This window comes from Candida jiufengensis (genome assembly GCF_024610255.1).
Source record: "Candida jiufengensis strain CBS 10846 chromosome Unknown scaffold6, whole genome shotgun sequence".
Lineage (NCBI taxonomy): Eukaryota > Fungi > Ascomycota > Pichiomycetes > Serinales > Debaryomycetaceae > Lodderomyces > Lodderomyces jiufengensis.
Genome location: NW_026261557.1, coordinates 275,450 through 293,215, shown reverse-complemented (window position 1 = coordinate 293,215; position 17,766 = coordinate 275,450). Strand labels below are relative to the sequence as shown.

Here is a 17,766-nt window from a genome sequence, read left to right as displayed (position 1 = left end):
GAATTTGTGCAGCCCCATAAAGCCCTCAATTACCCCTATAAGCCACCTAAATCCTGGGGCGGTTTTTAATAAGTACTATCTTAAAACCATACATCAAAACTTGCAACTTATATTTTCTAAGCATAAATTTGCTAGATTTTAGTTATTTGTCCAAGTAGCTAAATATCGTTCTAATGTTTCCGTAGCTTCCATAGTTTAGTGGCAGAATTTAAGTCTCATACGATAAAACCTTCACGGGTTTATTCGAGGGCTATCTTACGACCCGAGTTCGAACCTCGGTGGAAGCATTGAATAAAAGAATTCTGGAATTTTTTTTTTATACCCCCAAAATGCTTTTTAGGATTCTTCTAATTTCAAATTCAGATCGTTTGAGGATAATTAAATTAGTTGATGTATTTCACCTGACAAGCCGGTTTGTTCATTATAAAGATTTCTTTATTAGAAATTACTTCGAATTGTGGAACTCCAATTTTTTAGCGCAGATATTATTCAGAGGAGATGTAGAGAAAAGAAGGTTCATTCTAATTCAACTTTATTATATTCTATATCATATTTAGTATTTAATTATTAGCACTAATTTTTCTTCTTTTACCACCGCTTTCTTCACAAATAGGTTCATCAATTTTTCTTTTTTTAAAAATATTTTCATCTTCTTTTAAAGTTCCTTGAGATAAATATTCTAATGAATCAGCAAAAGATAATTTCTCCATTGGTAAATTAATTGAATTATCAACTACTTTGGTTATTTCATTTTCATCACTTTCATCACTACATTCTGTAATTTCTGCAATTGTTTTCATTCTATTTTCAACTATTGGGAATATAGTTCCATAAGATGGTTGAGAATCAGGTATGATTGTATTTGATCTTGGTCTAATTTCTCTTGTTTGACTTTCAATCTTATTTAATTGAGATTTTATATAGTTAAGTTGAGGATATTTATAATTTGGAAATACTAATTGATCAATATTTGAATCGTAATTATAAAATGGTTTTCTCTCTTTCAAAACTGGTATGAAAGCAATAAAATACATTAATTCTTTTTTTAATATTGATCCATTTTGATCAATTATACCATCAATCATTGGAGTGAATGTACCACAACCTTTTACATAACTTGATGAATCTACTTCAATTTGAGCTCTATTCACAGTCATTAGAATTGAGTATTTGAAAAACCAATTAAAAATTGTCTTGATTAATTGTTGATCATTATTTAAAGACAAATTCAAAACTTTCAAAAAATCATTTGGGAATTCATTATTCAAAAGGTAATTCCATAATATTCTGATTTTGATTAACAATTGTACATTTCTATTACCATCTGGAAATAAACAATCGTAACAAATAATACTTTTTCTAGCTGGAATTATATACCCATATTCAATATGATTTAGTTCTTTGAAACATTTTTTACAACCAAATGAGCTAGCAGTTGTAACATTTGCACTCTTGGATAAGTATTGAGTGATTCCAGTATCTTGATCCATATTTGAGTTAAGATAGCTGTCCAATCTTAATGATGATGCTGGTATATCTTCCAATGGTTTTGCTTGATCAAAATCTATATCACCATCAACATCGGTATCAAAAATATCAAATGGATCAAAAAGCCTTGAGTTTTCATTATTTTCTTCTTCTCTGCTTTCAACAAATACATTAAGTTGAACATTATGTCTTCCAGTACTGATTAAACCTAAATCATTCGAGTTACCGTCATCATTAATTTTAATAGTAGTTGGAGGTAAATCCGATGCATCATGAAAATGAGGTGGCTGATAATCTTTTGGACAGGTATTATTGAATAATAATTTTATTGAAATCTCTTTTTTCTTTGAAAGTAAATCAAATGATTGGGTTAATAAGATCAATTTTCTAATCATATTTTGTATTTGACATATAATTTCATCATGATCTAATATTTTTGTTGAAAAGTTACTATCTTGTGAAAATCCATTCGATAATGTAACTTGATTTGTTTTATAATCTATCCCAAATACATAACTTTCTGCAACGGTGAATTCATCATTTTTAGGAGTTTTGATTGTAAATTGAATAGCTTTTAAATAACTTTTTTCAATTGCATCTTTAACACCTTCTTCAATATATTTGATCATTTGATTACCCAACTCAGTAACTCCAGGTATTAATTTTTTAGTTCTTATATAATTTGATTTAATTTCTCTATCCCCATAATATTTTGTATCTATATAATTATCATCATTGAAAATATTTCTTAAAAATGTAATACAATTGATGGAAACACTAATTAATTCATGTATTAAAGCTTGTGATTGTTGTTGTGTAACTGCTTGTTTTTCAATCTGAACTTGCATTCATAAAAAAGTTTTGGGAAAAAAAAAAAGAGGAAATGTTGCTTTATATCTGAAATTTAAATGTTTGTTATCTGTCATAAAAGTGTTTCAAAATGTGTTGCAAAAATAAAAAAATTATATGTATTTAAACCCCCACAAAAAAAGATCACCAAAATTTATGGCTACCATGTGATTTTGAGTTTTTAACTAATGATCCAATAATACAAAATCCTTCCCTTCAGATCTTAGTTTTTTAACATGTTCCACTAATTCTTCTAATCTTTTATTTTTGATATCTTTACTTTGCAGCCTATCTTCAACAAGTTGGTTATCCCAAATTGGTGCGACTAATCCAGGATGTCTTAAATTTTTATTATCAATGAGTGCTTGTAGCATTTCTCCATACTCACAATCTTTTGGATACCCAAATGTATGAAAATTTGATCCTTCTCCTCTCTCTTTTAATTCCTTTTGGTAGGATTTTAACATTTCTTCAGTACTAGGTAAATCGTATCTACCACTATATACTCTTGCAATTAAAGCCAGTTGAGATTCTGCTAATATTAATGGTAAGATTTGTTGCATTATTATCATAAATGATAGTGATGGATCATAAATGTTGAATATTTGTTTATAGATGTTATGAATTTGACGTCCATTTGTTATTATATCAGTGTTTGGTTTCAAAAACGGAATAGTATAAAGATATCCAGTACAGAAAATGACGTAATCAATGTCTTCAACAACTTCATCTTTTGTTTTAACTGATGAATTTTTATAATCGTACTCTTCTATTATCCCAATATATTTCACCAACTCATTTTCAAAACCTTTGTTTGATAAGTCACGTACTGAAACTATCGTCTTTTTGGCAACTGTACTAATTTGTGTAGAAATGTCAACACCACTTGCTGCATTACCAATGACTAAAACAGTTTTATCTCTGAATGAATTTGGATCTTGAAAATTCTTTGAGTGCAATATGGTATCGGGTTTTTTGGAATTCCAAGTTTCCAACCCTTTTACTTCTGGTATAAATGGTGCGTTGAAATGTCCATTCGCTATAATTACAGCATCATAGTATTTGGTATTGTCTTTAGTTTTTAACTCCCATTCATCATTTTTCTTCTTCAATTCTAAAACTTCGGAGTTTAAATTGACGTTTACTTTATCAGGTATGGTTTCAACATAATCTTGAAGGTATTTATACACTACCTGTCTTTTTGGGAAAGTTGCAGTTTTCGGAGGATAAGGTAGTTCACTATATTGCATTAATCTATGAATTATATTAGTTTCCATATACTTGTAAATTGCAGAAAAATAAATATCTTCATCAGTTGCACCATTATCAACAATTTCATGACAATCTGGGTCTGAATTGGGAATTGGTGGATGGATTAGGTTTTTATCTCCATTATGATACCAAAGACCACCTAATTTATCTCTTCTTTCATATAAATCAATAGTTTGAAATTCAATTGGTTCTAATGCTAAACCTTTTGCTGCTGCCAATCCACCCGGTCCACCTCCTATTATAGCTATCCTTTCATATCTTGGCTGATCTTTGGTCATTAGAAACAGTCACTTTGAGGAGTTGGTGAAACAAGAATATTTTGACAAAAAATAATCGTAAGTTAGATTCTCAATATATAATAAAGTATTATGGAATAGCGATATTATAAAATGAATTTATTATAATTCCGCAACTACCAATCAGACTCCGATGATAATTCCGATTATAATAAAAATAATTTATAGATCATATTTATACATTTATTTCTTGTTTTTATTTTGGAGAATAACAGTGTCAACAATTAATCCGACAATGTCAAATGATCCAACAATCACCAAATTCAGAGTTAAAAAACATTCATTATCAAATGGTACATCAGATTCATTTTCAGAAGATGTAAAAGAAGAATTGAAATTAACAAGTTGTTTAAGGTGTAGGAAATTAAAGAAAAAATGTAGCAAGACAAAACCAGAATGTACAAACTGTGATAAAGCAGGTGAAGAATGTCTATATATTCCTAGGAAACCAAGGATGACAAAAAAGGAAAAACATCAAAATAATAATACGAGTCACAATAATAATTCAATTGGTGTTTCAAATATGCAACAACACCCTATATTAAGTTCAAATTCTCCAACCATAAGTTTTGATACTGCTAGTCCTAGTATGCTGGAAAATTCAATCATGAATAATAATACTGATCAATCTCCACCAAATAGATTTACTCAACAATTTAATAATTTCCCTTTAACTTATGGTAATATTGAACCACTACATTCGGATACAAGATCTACTTTAACTCAACAGTCAATACCTCCACCTTTACAATCTCAACAGCAACAGCAACATCAGCAGCTAGAACAACATCAGCGACAACAACAACAACAGCAGCAGCAGCAGCAGCAGCAGCAGCAGCAGCAGCAGCAAGAACAACAGCCTCAACAACTTTCTCACGAATCTCAGCAGTCACACCAGTCTCAACAATCACAATTCAGTGTTCTCCCGACTCCCCCTCCAACATTAAATTCAATAGATGCAAGAGCTCCAAATTTTGATGCTTACCCCAAACAAATTTCGAAAGTATTGTATGGAGCAGTTGGTATAAAAACAAATTCAAATGTTAGTATAATTCCACCAATAGTTGATCAAGTATTATTAACCAGAATAATGAATGCATTTTTTATGCACACATATAGAATATGTCCAGTTATAAATAAAAATGAATTTATGATAAAATTTAATAATTTATTTGATTCAAGAACTGGTATTGCTTCTTTAGAGGAATTTGATGATCAATATGTATTATATATGGTACTAGCTATTGGATCAATACATTTAGAAAGATCAGGTATTATAACAAGAGATAAAAGAATATCAGAATATTTTGTATCAATGGCTTTAACGAGTGTACATAATAATATTTCAAAAAATGATTTAAAAAGTATGAAAAATTTAATGCTTTTAGCATTATATTCATTTTTCAATCCTGCTGAATTTATATCATGGGAAATTGCTGGTAAATTAGCAAGAATGGCTATTCATTTAGGTTTGAATCAAACGTTATCAAAACAAGAAGCTGATACTTTAAGTGTTAGACAAGTTGAAATGAGAACAAGATTATTATGGTCAGTTTATACTATAGATAGATTAACTTCAGTTACATTAGGTAGACCAGTTGCATTACATGATGATGATATAAATTTACCATTACCAGAAACTTTGGATGATGAGGAATTAGATGATATAACCACTTATAGATTAGTTATACATTTAAGACAAATTGAAGGTCAAATATTAAGAAAAGTTCATTCGGTAAATATGAGTAAGAGATTCCAAAATTCAAACACTACTAAGGAAGAATATTGTGAAAATGTATTAAAAGAATTAAGAGATGAAATTGAAAATTGGCATGAAAAAGCAAATGAATTGGAACATACAATACAAAAACCAAAACAATCATTAGCTTTTAGAGCTTCAATTCCATGGTTTACTGCAAGATATAATCATTTATTAATCCTATTATATAGACCATCATATTTAAATCCTCATCCACTGCAAAATATATTAGATACTTTAGGTAAAGCATGTTTACAAACTTTATCATCTACATATAAATTATTTAAATCAAAATCATTACCATTAAATTGGACAACATTATATAGATTCTTAATGGTTTGTACAACTATATTATATTGTTTATGTCAATGGGCAATAGATTTAATGGAATCTAAAACTGAAATATGTTATTGTATAGAAATTTTTCAAGCTTTTGGTAGTGATTGGGTAGTTGCTAAAAAATGTTCAGAAGTATTTAAAAAAATTGAAAATAAATTATTAGAAATTACATTAACTGATGGTCATACAACAGATATGGATAATTTATCAAAAGAATTATTAGGTGCTTCAAGTTCTTATCATGAAATTTTAAATGTTCATTCTGTTGATTTATTTATTGATAGTCAATATATGTATGGATTTGAAAGTTGAAAAAACCAGAAAGAGAATTGATAAGATTAATTGATAAATTTTTAAATAATAGTAATAATTGTAATGATTGTAATTGTACATTTTTTAAGACAAATTAGTAGTGTATATAGTAAACTTTTTAAGGTACCAAAGTAGTAATAAAGCAGGTTATATACAGTACTGTTAACAATAAAATTATTATGTGGGGTGATGAAACATAAATTTTTTATTTTTTATTTGCTGAATTTTTTTTTTTTTTTTTCTATTGTTTCAAATTGATTTTTTATCTTGTAACTTATTAATTGATTAATTAATGATATAGATTCATAAATCTTTATAGAATTTCGGTAATTTCACTTTGTTACCAAGTTTTGTTAATGATTTCTTACTGTAATTAAAATTTATTATATTAATTTATATTTAAGTAACGTTTGACTTATTATAATAGAATAAAAATTTTTTTAATCTTATTATAAGTTTATTATTATTGTTACTTGCTATAAAAATCCAATGTAAATGTTACATAACTTCAACATATAAAGTATTTATTTTCATCTCAAATTTATATAAAGTTTATATATTACTCAATACTAGATGTCTAATTATAACAAATCTAAAATTAACAAAACCATTAATAAAATGAATCAAGTTGAACAATCTTTGAGATCTAATCCTAATGAAATAACGGAACAAAATTTAAAAAATTTGGAACAATCAAAATTCACAAAACCAATAAAGGATTCAAAATTTGTTGAAACAACAAATATATCATTAGTATCTACTAATTCAAGTTATCAGAACAACCTATTAAATGATGAATATAATGATGAAGATGATCAAGAACAAATAAATTCAAATCTAATAATAGATGATAATTCATCAATTGATCAGCAAACAAATACAAGTTTATTTATGAATGATCCATTTTTAAGACCATTATCTCAAAATTCTACTACTTCATGTTTATCAACTACTGCAACAAAAGATGGTATAGAAGGTAGAAGATTATATCGAAATAATCATTTAAATCAATATACAACAAATTTAATTAATAATAATAATCAACAACAATATTTACATCAACCTATATCAAAATCTCAATTAAGTCAACAACAATTAGAAGATAATGATTCAATACTAGATTATAATAATCAAGAGAAAAGTAATGAAGTAATACCTGATGAAAATAAATCTTATGATAGTAATAATGCAAGTATAATAAGTTTACATCAAACCTCAATTTATCCAAATAGTATTAATAGTAATAGTAATAGTATTCAAATAGATGATTAAGTTTTGAGTCATGTGATTATTCACGTGATAGCCACTACATTTTGTACCTTCTAGTTTTTTTTTTCTTTATTTCTCTATTCTTCAGATTCAAATAGAAAATCTAAGTTTTGGTTGCAACTTTTTTTACAACCCAATTGAATTAGCTCAAGATGTTATCAAGGATTGCTAGAAACGGTTTGAAAGCAAGATCAAGTTCAATTGCCAGAACTTCAAGAGTCACCTCATTGTTTTCTAGACAATTTGCAACAGAAGGACCTTCAGCATCACAACCAAAAGAAGTTTTTACAAAATTATCAGATTCAAAAGATCCTCAAAGAAATCAATTTTTTCAATATACTTGGGGTTCATGGTTACAAAATGATAAATTGAAAAAGCAACAACGTCAAACTAAATTTTCAATTGAAGGATTATCTTCATTTTTCCATGATTTACATATAAAAGAAAATGTAAAACTTTCACAACCGATTGAAAAAGATGGGTTATTCATTTTAGAAAATAATTTAACCAAAGAGACATTGGGAGAAACGAGTGATAAATTAGTTGTAAAATCAATTGCATCAATTCATGAAGGAAAACATCATAGAATTTATAAAATTACTTTAAATACAGGTAAAAATCTAGTATTAAGAATTCCATATAAATTAGATTCTGATAATTCAATATCTTCCAAAATCAAAAGTGAAGTAGCAACAAGTGATTTCTTAAACTTAAAATTGAATTTAAAAGTTCCTAAAGTATTGGCTTATGGAACTAACAAGACTAATAAATTAGAATCACCTTTTATATTACAAGAATTTATTGATGGTGATTTATTAATGAAAAAATGGCATCCATTAGATCCAGATTCTCCAGAATCTGAGGAAAACTTGAAAAAAGTAATTGTACCAATTGCGAAATTTCAAGATGATATTTTAAATATTACTTTTAATCAATTTGGGTCCTTGTATTTCTATAATGATGTTGAACCAAGTTTACAATCTAAATTATGTTATGACAATGAATCAAATGAAGAATTCAAAGATAGATGGAGAATTGGACCAAGTGTTGAAAAAGTGTTTACAAAGGATAAAAATTTGTTATCTAGCAAAGTTATAGATCAATATAATGGACCTTGGGATGCTTCAAATCCAATAAATTTAATGGAATCAGTATCTGATATTGAATTAGAAAATGCCAGAAATAAATTATCATTATTAGAATCTAAATCAGGTGGAGATATAAAAGAATCCAAAGAAATATTACAAAATCAAATCAAAACTTTTGAACATCTCAAGAAAATAACTCCATCCTTGATAAATTCACATTCAAAATCTATAAAAAATGTCGAAGATTTATTTAAACCAAGATTATATATCCCAGATTTAGATCCATTAAATGTAATTGAAACACCAACTAATCAATACTATTTCATTGATTTTGAAAATTCAACAATAAAACCATTCATATTAAACAATTATCCAAATTTCATAGCTTATAATGGAGCCAAAATTTATAATTTACAAGAAGATATACCAGATTTTGACAAGATGGATCCCATGGAAAAACAACAATATGAATTCATGTATTTTAAAACCAGAAATGAAAGAATTTGGGAAATGGAATTAAATAAAAATAAACATAATTTAATTGCTGTTGCATCTCCTCATATAAAAATTTTAAGATCTCCATATTTACAAGCTTTAGAATTGAAAAATCCAAAAGATTATTTATATATTGAAGGTTCAATAATTCAATTACAAGCAATGTGGGAATCATATGTTGCTAATGAATTAGTAAATACTAAAGATTCAAATTTCCCAATTGAATATGATGAAAATTATTTAGATAATCATCAATCACAATTAAGTGATTATCAATTAGAAACTATTTCTTCTCCTTTTAATGCAACTGGTGGTTGGATTCCACAAGATATGTTTGATACTTTAAAATCACAAGGAATAATAGTTGATGAAGGTAATGGAAATTATAAAATTGAAACTGGTAAAGTTTTGGAAAATCCTCCATCTGAAGAAGAATCTAAATAATCTTTGATAATTCTTTAATTGTATATAGTCTCCTTTAATTAATGCATATCCTTTTCTTCTATAAATATTTTTTAGCTAATAATTTAATCTTATTATCAAAATCAGGTACTAATATAGAATCATTTAAATTATAAAAGGGATTCATTAGTACTTTAACATACAATTCATTAATATCTTGGAAAAACAGTTTTATTGAATTTTCATCTTTTGTAGTATTATTATGACATAATATAAATTTTATATTACCTTGAGTTAAATAAGCATTTATAAATATACTATAAAATTGATCTATTTTCCCCAAGTTTAATAATTGAGTTGACCACATTTGATCTTCTATTAAATCTAAACTTGCATTTGCAATAAATGGTAATATTTCTCTTGTTGATGTTGGAAAATTCGACTGATTTAAATTATTAGCAGTCGATGATGTATTACTACTATTATTAATTGATGAATTTGTTGTTGATGTAGTATTAATTATTGATGAATTTGATGATGATGAATTTGATAAATTAGAATTTTTTGAAGATGATGATGATAATTCTGTTTCATATATTGGATTATCTTGTGTTCCTATTATAACAAAATAATAAGATGACATTATTATTAATCAATTATATAAAAAATATAATCAGATCAATTACCATCAATAGATACGTCTGTGTAAATATTAAATGATTTTTTTAATTGATTGTATTTGGTAGCTCCAGTTTGTTTTGAAAATTCACTTAATAAGAATAAACAAAAATACAAAATAAAAAAAAATAAATAAACAAATTCTTCATGTTAAAAAAAAAATAAAAAAGAAAGTAGTACAATCAAATTTTGTATTAACACAATACTATCTAATATCTATATCATTATCTAAATATCAAAAGATCAAATTATATATCAATCATCAACTGCTTTGAATTTGAAAGTCCAAGTATATTCCTGCTACTTCAAGCGAATAAAAATTTTTATGCTTTAAGAAACATTTCATTACTACAACCACGAAACTAAATTTTTTTTTTATTGATTCTTCCCCCTTGTTGTCAAGACAACCCATTTTATAATATTTAATTATTATCACAATTATTCATATACAACAATCTTGTTGAAAATTAAATCAAAGTTAATAATAATAATATATTGAAAATTTATAGGGTCATAATATTTATAACATTTTGTTATTGTTATCACTTACGAACCAAACCTAAAATGACTTTTAAATTCGATAATCAACAATCACGTATAATGGAATCAAATGAAAAAATTAAGCCAAATTTCATTCATTCTTCAGATATACCCAAAAAATTAGCTAATTTAGTATATTCAATAATAAAGTCAAAATATAAAAATACAAATAAGAAGTGTCAAATCTCGCTAAATCTAAATTTAAATTCATTAGTTTCAAGAGGTTCAACTAATTTAATTACAAGTTTAAATAAAAAAATGATTTCAATTGTACAATCATCAACAAATAATTCAAATTATTTAAGTAACCAACTTATAATACGACAAAATTATCAAAGTTCAAATTATTTAAAAGATATAATTACTGAAAAGATTAAAGTTAATAAACAAATTTATCCTTATGCATTAACTACAAATGATACTTTTATTATTAAATTCAAGTTGGTTATAGATCAAATTGACGAAGAAGAACTAGAATTTGAAGATGATGAACAATATCAAATTTTGAAAAGTTTTGATCTACATAATAGTAATATTATACAAGATTTGAAAAATTACATTTTATACATTTACAAAACCCTATCAGAAGATTTAAACAAGGAGAATGATCAAAACGATAATCACAATATATTATTAGACATGAGTGACTCAACTTTAGAATATGATGAAATTAGTAGTGATGAATATGAAAATTATAAAATTGATTCATTAATTTCAAATGAAACATTAATTGATGAATTTAAAAGAAGATTTAGTGATGTTTCAATTGAAGAAAAATCATTTAATTTGAAATCAAATATTTTTATAAATAATTTAAGTAACCTAAGACATAATGATGATGATGATGAACATTTAATAACTGAAGAAATTAAAATATCACTGGGAGAAGAAGAACAACAACAAGCAGTTTCTATAACTCATTCTTCAAGACAATCACCAATAACCCCAACAGATCTTCATATTCATTTAGATGATTTGATTGAAGTATCATTTGAGGAAAATGATGATGATGACAACTATTTCGATGATGTTGAGATAAGAAACTCACCTAAAAAATTAATTTCATCATCCCCAATAAAAGACTCACAATCTTACAAATTTGAATTCACAGATCCAAAAGAAAGTAAATTAACAAATCAACATTCATTACAACTGTTTTCACCAACAAAAGAAAGAAAATCTATTTCAAGAATGTCATCAAGTCATTCTGTATCAATGATAAATACTGATGAAAAATATGGGTTGGAATATGCGTATAATTCTGATTCTTCTGTTGTTCCTACTTATATAAAGCAAAATAAGAAGTTTAAATTTATTAAAGTTGGTAAAGTTCAGAAATTTGTTGATTTATTTGAAGATGGTGGTGTTTATAATAAAAAATAATGGTGTATTGAATTTCTAATGTATATGTGTATATAAAGACAATAAATTTGTGAATGTTTCTGTTTTATTCAGCTACATCTTCATCATGTTCCATTGCATTATTAGTTTCTTCTTCATCATCCAAATACTCTTCGTTTTCTTCTTGTTGTCCTTGTTCTAATTCATATTTCTGTTCATCTGTTAATCCTTCTTCAACTTCTGCTGGATCATTTTTTACATTTATCACTGGATCTTCTACTTCATCATCATCTATATCTTCTGGATCATCTTGATAATCACTTTTTGTGTGACTTATAAATTCTTCATCTTGATCTTCAAATTCCTCATCTTCATCATCTTCATCGTTATCATTTATTACATCTCCGTTTGAATTTATTTCTGGTAATTCATTACTTACACCTTTAGGATGATCAATTAACCAATTTTTAACCCACGAGAAAATCCTATCTACATTCTCTTCCATTTCTGAAACTTCATCACTTCTTAACTCAATTACAATATCTTGTATATAACTTGACTTAGCTTCATTTATAATAACATCCATTATTTCACAATCTAAATTCTCTTGTATTTTATTATCCTTGTAGTTTCTTTTAGATAATCTATCATATAATTTACTATTATCACATCGCAAAACAATAACTAAATCAATTAACCTTTCGGGAAAAATCTCACAACAATGCCAATCTATTACTATACCACCTTTCCTCAAATCTTCTTCTAAAGTATCCAATAATTTATCTTCATCAATTATATGAGTATCTAATTTTTTATCATATGATTCAATACAATCTTTCTCTTTTGCAATTTCACTTATATTAAGATGTTTAAAATGTGTAGTTAAGTCTTTGAGGTCTTGATTTAATTGATCTACTAATGATTGTGAATGAGAGGATTTTCCACACCCTGGTGTTCCTGTTATTATAATATTTGGTTCGAATCTTCTTGACATGTTTTTGGTTATTGCTATAACTATACTAATTTAATGAAAAGTTGTAAAAAGATATAATCTTGAAACAATTAAGTTACAAAAAAAGAAAAAAAAATTTAAAATACAAAACACCAAAATTAATTTAATCAACACCAAACAATTATTAGTAATAAAAAAGGAAATGACTATAACAAGTACGAGCTCGATACCGACGACGACAAATAGCACACAACACTCACATCAACCCCAAACACAATCAAGTCTACCGAATGAATCTGATGAATTAGGTAAATATGGATTACAAGGACTATCATCATTAGTAAGAATGGAACAATCAGATTTTACAAGTTTTGCAATAGGTCAAGATATAAGTAAATGTGGTTTAGATTTATCTACAGATGTTGAAATTTTAAAAAATTTATCAAGTCCATGGTCTGAAACTTCTCGAAGTGAAGTTGAACCTTATTTTCATATTCCAAAATATTTACAAAGTAAATCAATAAAAAATTCAAATTTTGATATAACTTCAAGTACAAATACTGAATCAAAAATCCAATCATTTACAGATGAAACATTATTTTATATTTTTTATATGAAACCAAGAGATACATTACAAGAATATGCAGCAAGAGAATTAGTTGCAAGAAATTGGAGATATCATAAAGATATTCAAGTATGGTTAACAAAAGATAGTAATGTTGAACCTATATTGATTGGTCAAGATGTTGAAAAAGGTGTATATATATTTTTTGATCCTCATAATTGGGAAAAAATTAGAAAAGAATTTGTATTACATTATAGTTCTGTACAAGCTTGATTAATTACTTTATCATTATATCATTTTTATTAATTTTTTTTGAGTTTTATTCTTTTGTATATGTAACTTTATCTACTTTTACTTCGTTATTGAAATATGTATAAATGTACAATATACATGTTGATCCATTAGTATCTAGTAGACAAAATGATGGAATATTTGTATTTAATTCTGTTACTTCATAAAGGATATCTTTATCATCTGCAGCTTTTGACTCTTCTTCTTTCCCAGATTCTTCTTTGTCATTTTTTAATTCTTCTTTTTGTTCTTCGTTTGACTCTCCTTTTTTTTCTACCTCCTCTTTGGCATCTTCTTCCTTATCATCTTTATCTTTTGTATCTTTTTCTTCTTCTTCCTCATCTTCTTCATCTAATTCTGGCCAATCCAAACTAAAAGCACCAGTTGCACTACCAGGATTTATGAAAAATTTCCCATCCAAAGTATAAGCTTCAACTCTATGAGTTCCACCCCATATCAAAATATCAACATCCAATTCTCTGGCTACTGCACTCAATTGTAATGGATCACCTCTTGGTACTATTTGATACCCGTTTGTATATCCTATTTTCAAATTATCATGATTGAATTTGTTGTACATTGGTATTTTTATGGTGTGGGGTTTTTTGTTTCTTTCAGCAGCTATAAATTGTAATTGTTGAGATATAGTGTTTGGATTGTCAAATTCTCCCTTTATGATTTCAAATTGAGGGGATATATCATAAAGAAATTTTAGTGTTCTGGTTGAATTTACTATATTGCCTAAACATATTACTTTATTTATTTTGTTGTTTGTTGGATAATTATTTGGTTGAGGTGCTAATAGTTTTTTAAACTTTGGTGGTAGATCTATTGATCTTTCTGGTATGAATAAGTCACCAATTGCCAATGTCAACATGTTGTAGTTGAGTGATCAAATTTGGAGTGGTATTAATCGGAGAATACTAGAGTTAGATATTTTTAGTTGTCAAATTACGAAACTAATCAAGCCGCAAATAAATTCTGCTACCAATCCATGGGTCGTAAATTATTCACGTTATTGATTCATTCTGGATGAGCTAAGTCGAAACAATTACAATAAAACAAATGTATATTAAATTAAAAATTAGTGATTATCAAATAGCCTTTTTTTTATAGTTTAATGATTACTTGTGATTTTTTCATAAACTTGGGGATAATTTCTTTGAATTTCATTAAATAATTCATCTCTTTGAGACATTTGTAAAACTTCAGGATCTTTAGCTAAACAAACCATAAATGTAGCTACTCCTGAAGTTATAACACTTAAAGTTATACGAGAAATTTGCATTGAAATTAAAAATGTAAAAGCAACTACTGGTGCATAATAACCACCATCTGAATTATAACCTGGTTTTGTGAATTTTAAATATAAGTAAGCTAATAATGAACTTAAATAAGCAACAAATAATGAATAGAAATTTAATGCAACATTTATAAACATATCGTTTACTAAAACGTCCATACCTTTGAATCTGAATAAATCAAATGTATCTTTGGCTGATCTAACATACGGTTTACCATAAAGTGCAACGTAACAATAAGCATATTTATTGAAATATTGAACTAACCAATCAATAATTCCAACAATAAAATTTAAGATTATTAAACCACATTGACCAGCTAATGAATCAACTTGTGATCTAGCGATGTTTATAAGTTGTCTAATTAATTGAATTATAGCTTCAAGTAATGAACCCATACAAATACTTCCAAAACAATAAGTAATTGCTCTTTTAAAAGCTGATAAAGCAGGATGTTTTGGTGCACCTTGATCACTATTACTGAGATAATACCAAGTTCCATAAATACCACTAATAACAACATGAATAGTGTTTTTAATAACTTCTGAAATATAGTAACCTGCAAAAAATACAAACACCAATATACCAATTAATTTTGAATTACTACATGATCCACCACCAACTTGACATCCGGTATTATCAGCATTTGGCTGATATTTAACATAAGTACCAACAATCACAGCACTAAATAAAGCACCAAACCCAGCACTTATAACTAACCCAATAAAAGCTGTAACTAAAGTTGATGGATAATGTCTCATAACATCAATTACTATTCTTAAAATTGTTGCACTTAAAGGAATTCTACTCCTTGCTCTCCAATAACAATAAGCTGCAAATAAACCAAATATCAAAAAGACAATAGCTGCACTATAATAATGCTCAACAAAATAAAATATAGCAGTACCAATTGACATTATAACATTCAAAATACAAGCAACAATGATGAAAGTTTTAGCAAATGCTCTTACAAATAAAATTCCTAAAGCTGCGAAAACAATTGATAAAACTAAAACAAATGCAAATAATATCACAGTATTTCTATTCATTGTAAAAGAATCGGAAGATCCATAAATCCCAGAACCTTGATCACCATAAGTACTTCTTAAAGCATTTAAAACTATACCAGCAACTGCAATAAATCCACCAAGCACTAATAAAAAAAATATGGTAAAATACCAATCATTAAATCTTGGTTTTTCAATTTTAAAACTTTGATCAAAATCTTGTGATTGTTGAGGATATTTTTCATCTGTTTTATTATGATTATAATCATTATTTATTCTTTCCATATCTGGTTGTACATGATATGTATTATCTTGTTGTTGTTGATTATAATTTGGTTGGTCTGAAGGTGGATAGTTTGGAGGTGGATAATTGTTATTGTTATAACTCATCTTAATTGAATTGAATTTGAGTAGCTAAGGACTTTACTAGAGTCTGAATAGAAAAGATATAGTCAATTGATTAGTTTAGTAATGATATTAAATTTTTTTTTGGTCCTTGCTTTTACTTAAATTAAAAATTTTTGTAACTGAAATTTTAGAGTAATGATACAAAAGTATAAAAGCAAATTAATTTATTATTATAATACTTCTAAATTTTGAAAATTAAATAATAATAATTTTTTGACAGGTTAAATCTGACTTACTAAATTGCAAATATGTAATAAGTTATTCTTTTATTAAGATGTTATAATACGAATAAGAATTATCATCTCTATATGTATTTGTTATTATTTCCTCGAAACACTTTTTAATAAAAAGCACTTTGATTAAAAATAAGTTTACGAGCACAAAACTTTAAAATTTGATTGAAAAATTTCTTTCGATGCGGCTGGTTCATCTAATAGCAGAACGAACCAGTTATTAGATTATATTCGTGCTCACTGATACAATAAAAGTAACGCTTTGATCAAGCGCATTCAATAAAAGGTTCATCAAATACGTACGTCTTATGGGTTTCAAATAATTTACATCTTATAAAAATTTCATATTTTTATTTATGTAATAATTGATATTTTTCTTATTGTTCTTAGATTTTTTATTTTTGCTAAATTAAATTTTATTTGAAATTTTCATTACGTCACTTAAAAAAAAATATTTTTTAATTTTTCACATTCAAATTTATTTTGCAACCATTAGAAATATTGATGGATTTTCAAATGAAAAAGTCTTAAGTTCAAGGGTTTTGGATTGACAGTGAAGTGTCATAGAAGGCACCAAAAAGTTTTAACGTTTTCTTTACATATAATTTTCATTCCTTTGGAACTGGGAAACGTGATAAAATAGTGAAATTGAGTTCAATTTCAGACCAAAAAGTTTGAAAGTACACATCATGTATAAGTAGGTTTCAAGTGCAAAAACTTCAAATTCTGCCTTAAACAGACAAAAACTTTCAACCAACCCGTGGACATGAATATAACTCTAACTTACCAGTACTTTTAGCCAGAAAACAATTTTGCAGAGCATAACAAATTGTTAGTAAAATTTTTTAAACCCTGACACACTTAAAAAACCAGTTTAATTT

General features: G+C 26.6%; 11 protein-coding genes across 11 annotated transcripts; 5 read left to right on the top strand and 6 right to left on the bottom strand. All coding sequences in view use genetic code 12, as the record gives it.

Annotated features, from left to right (window-relative positions):
* Positions 1–560: 560 nt before the first annotated feature.
* Positions 561–2,336, bottom strand: KGF54_001217 (uncharacterized protein; the record flags this gene model as incomplete). Its single annotated transcript, XM_051761562.1, has 1 exon — positions 561–2,336. One exon carries the CDS (start codon positions 2,334–2,336, stop codon positions 561–563), a length of 1,776 nt encoding a protein of 591 aa, XP_051621613.1.
* Positions 2,337–2,522: 186 nt separating this feature from the next.
* On the bottom strand, positions 2,523–3,887 carry KGF54_001216 (N,N-dimethylaniline monooxygenase; the record flags this gene model as incomplete). The annotated part of the gene is made up of 1 exon (XM_051761561.1): positions 2,523–3,887. One exon carries the CDS (start codon positions 3,885–3,887, stop codon positions 2,523–2,525), a length of 1,365 nt encoding a protein of 454 aa, XP_051621612.1.
* Positions 3,888–4,140: 253 nt separating this feature from the next.
* On the top strand, positions 4,141–6,315 carry STB5 (Stb5p; the record flags this gene model as incomplete). Its single annotated transcript, XM_051761560.1, has 1 exon — positions 4,141–6,315. One exon carries the CDS (start codon positions 4,141–4,143, stop codon positions 6,313–6,315), a length of 2,175 nt encoding a protein of 724 aa, XP_051621611.1.
* A 573-nt stretch (positions 6,316–6,888) lies between these two features.
* KGF54_001214 (uncharacterized protein) lies at positions 6,889–7,587 on the top strand (the record flags this gene model as incomplete). Its single annotated transcript, XM_051761559.1, has 1 exon — positions 6,889–7,587. One exon carries the CDS (start codon positions 6,889–6,891, stop codon positions 7,585–7,587), a length of 699 nt encoding a protein of 232 aa, XP_051621610.1.
* A 149-nt stretch (positions 7,588–7,736) lies between these two features.
* Positions 7,737–9,611, top strand: KGF54_001213 (uncharacterized protein; the record flags this gene model as incomplete). Its single annotated transcript, XM_051761558.1, has 1 exon — positions 7,737–9,611. One exon carries the CDS (start codon positions 7,737–7,739, stop codon positions 9,609–9,611), a length of 1,875 nt encoding a protein of 624 aa, XP_051621609.1.
* A 58-nt stretch (positions 9,612–9,669) lies between these two features.
* TRS20 (TRAPP subunit) lies at positions 9,670–10,212 on the bottom strand (the record flags this gene model as incomplete). The annotated part of the gene is made up of 1 exon (XM_051761557.1): positions 9,670–10,212. One exon carries the CDS (start codon positions 10,210–10,212, stop codon positions 9,670–9,672), a length of 543 nt encoding a protein of 180 aa, XP_051621608.1.
* Positions 10,213–10,811: 599 nt separating this feature from the next.
* CTA9 (Cta9p) lies at positions 10,812–12,170 on the top strand (the record flags this gene model as incomplete). The annotated part of the gene is made up of 1 exon (XM_051761556.1): positions 10,812–12,170. The coding sequence occupies one exon, from the start codon at positions 10,812–10,814 to the stop codon at positions 12,168–12,170; it is 1,359 nt and encodes a 452-aa protein (XP_051621607.1).
* Positions 12,171–12,234: 64 nt separating this feature from the next.
* Positions 12,235–13,122, bottom strand: HBR1 (nucleoside-triphosphatase; the record flags this gene model as incomplete). The annotated part of the gene is made up of 1 exon (XM_051761555.1): positions 12,235–13,122. The coding sequence occupies one exon, from the start codon at positions 13,120–13,122 to the stop codon at positions 12,235–12,237; it is 888 nt and encodes a 295-aa protein (XP_051621606.1).
* Positions 13,123–13,282: 160 nt separating this feature from the next.
* KGF54_001209 (CCR4-NOT core subunit) lies at positions 13,283–13,918 on the top strand (the record flags this gene model as incomplete). Its single annotated transcript, XM_051761553.1, has 1 exon — positions 13,283–13,918. One exon carries the CDS (start codon positions 13,283–13,285, stop codon positions 13,916–13,918), a length of 636 nt encoding a protein of 211 aa, XP_051621605.1.
* Positions 13,919–13,964: 46 nt separating this feature from the next.
* On the bottom strand, positions 13,965–14,813 carry KGF54_001208 (retromer subunit; the record flags this gene model as incomplete). The annotated part of the gene is made up of 1 exon (XM_051761552.1): positions 13,965–14,813. One exon carries the CDS (start codon positions 14,811–14,813, stop codon positions 13,965–13,967), a length of 849 nt encoding a protein of 282 aa, XP_051621604.1.
* A 240-nt stretch (positions 14,814–15,053) lies between these two features.
* Positions 15,054–16,634, bottom strand: KGF54_001207 (uncharacterized protein; the record flags this gene model as incomplete). Its single annotated transcript, XM_051761551.1, has 1 exon — positions 15,054–16,634. One exon carries the CDS (start codon positions 16,632–16,634, stop codon positions 15,054–15,056), a length of 1,581 nt encoding a protein of 526 aa, XP_051621603.1.
* Positions 16,635–17,766: the final 1,132 nt, after the last annotated feature.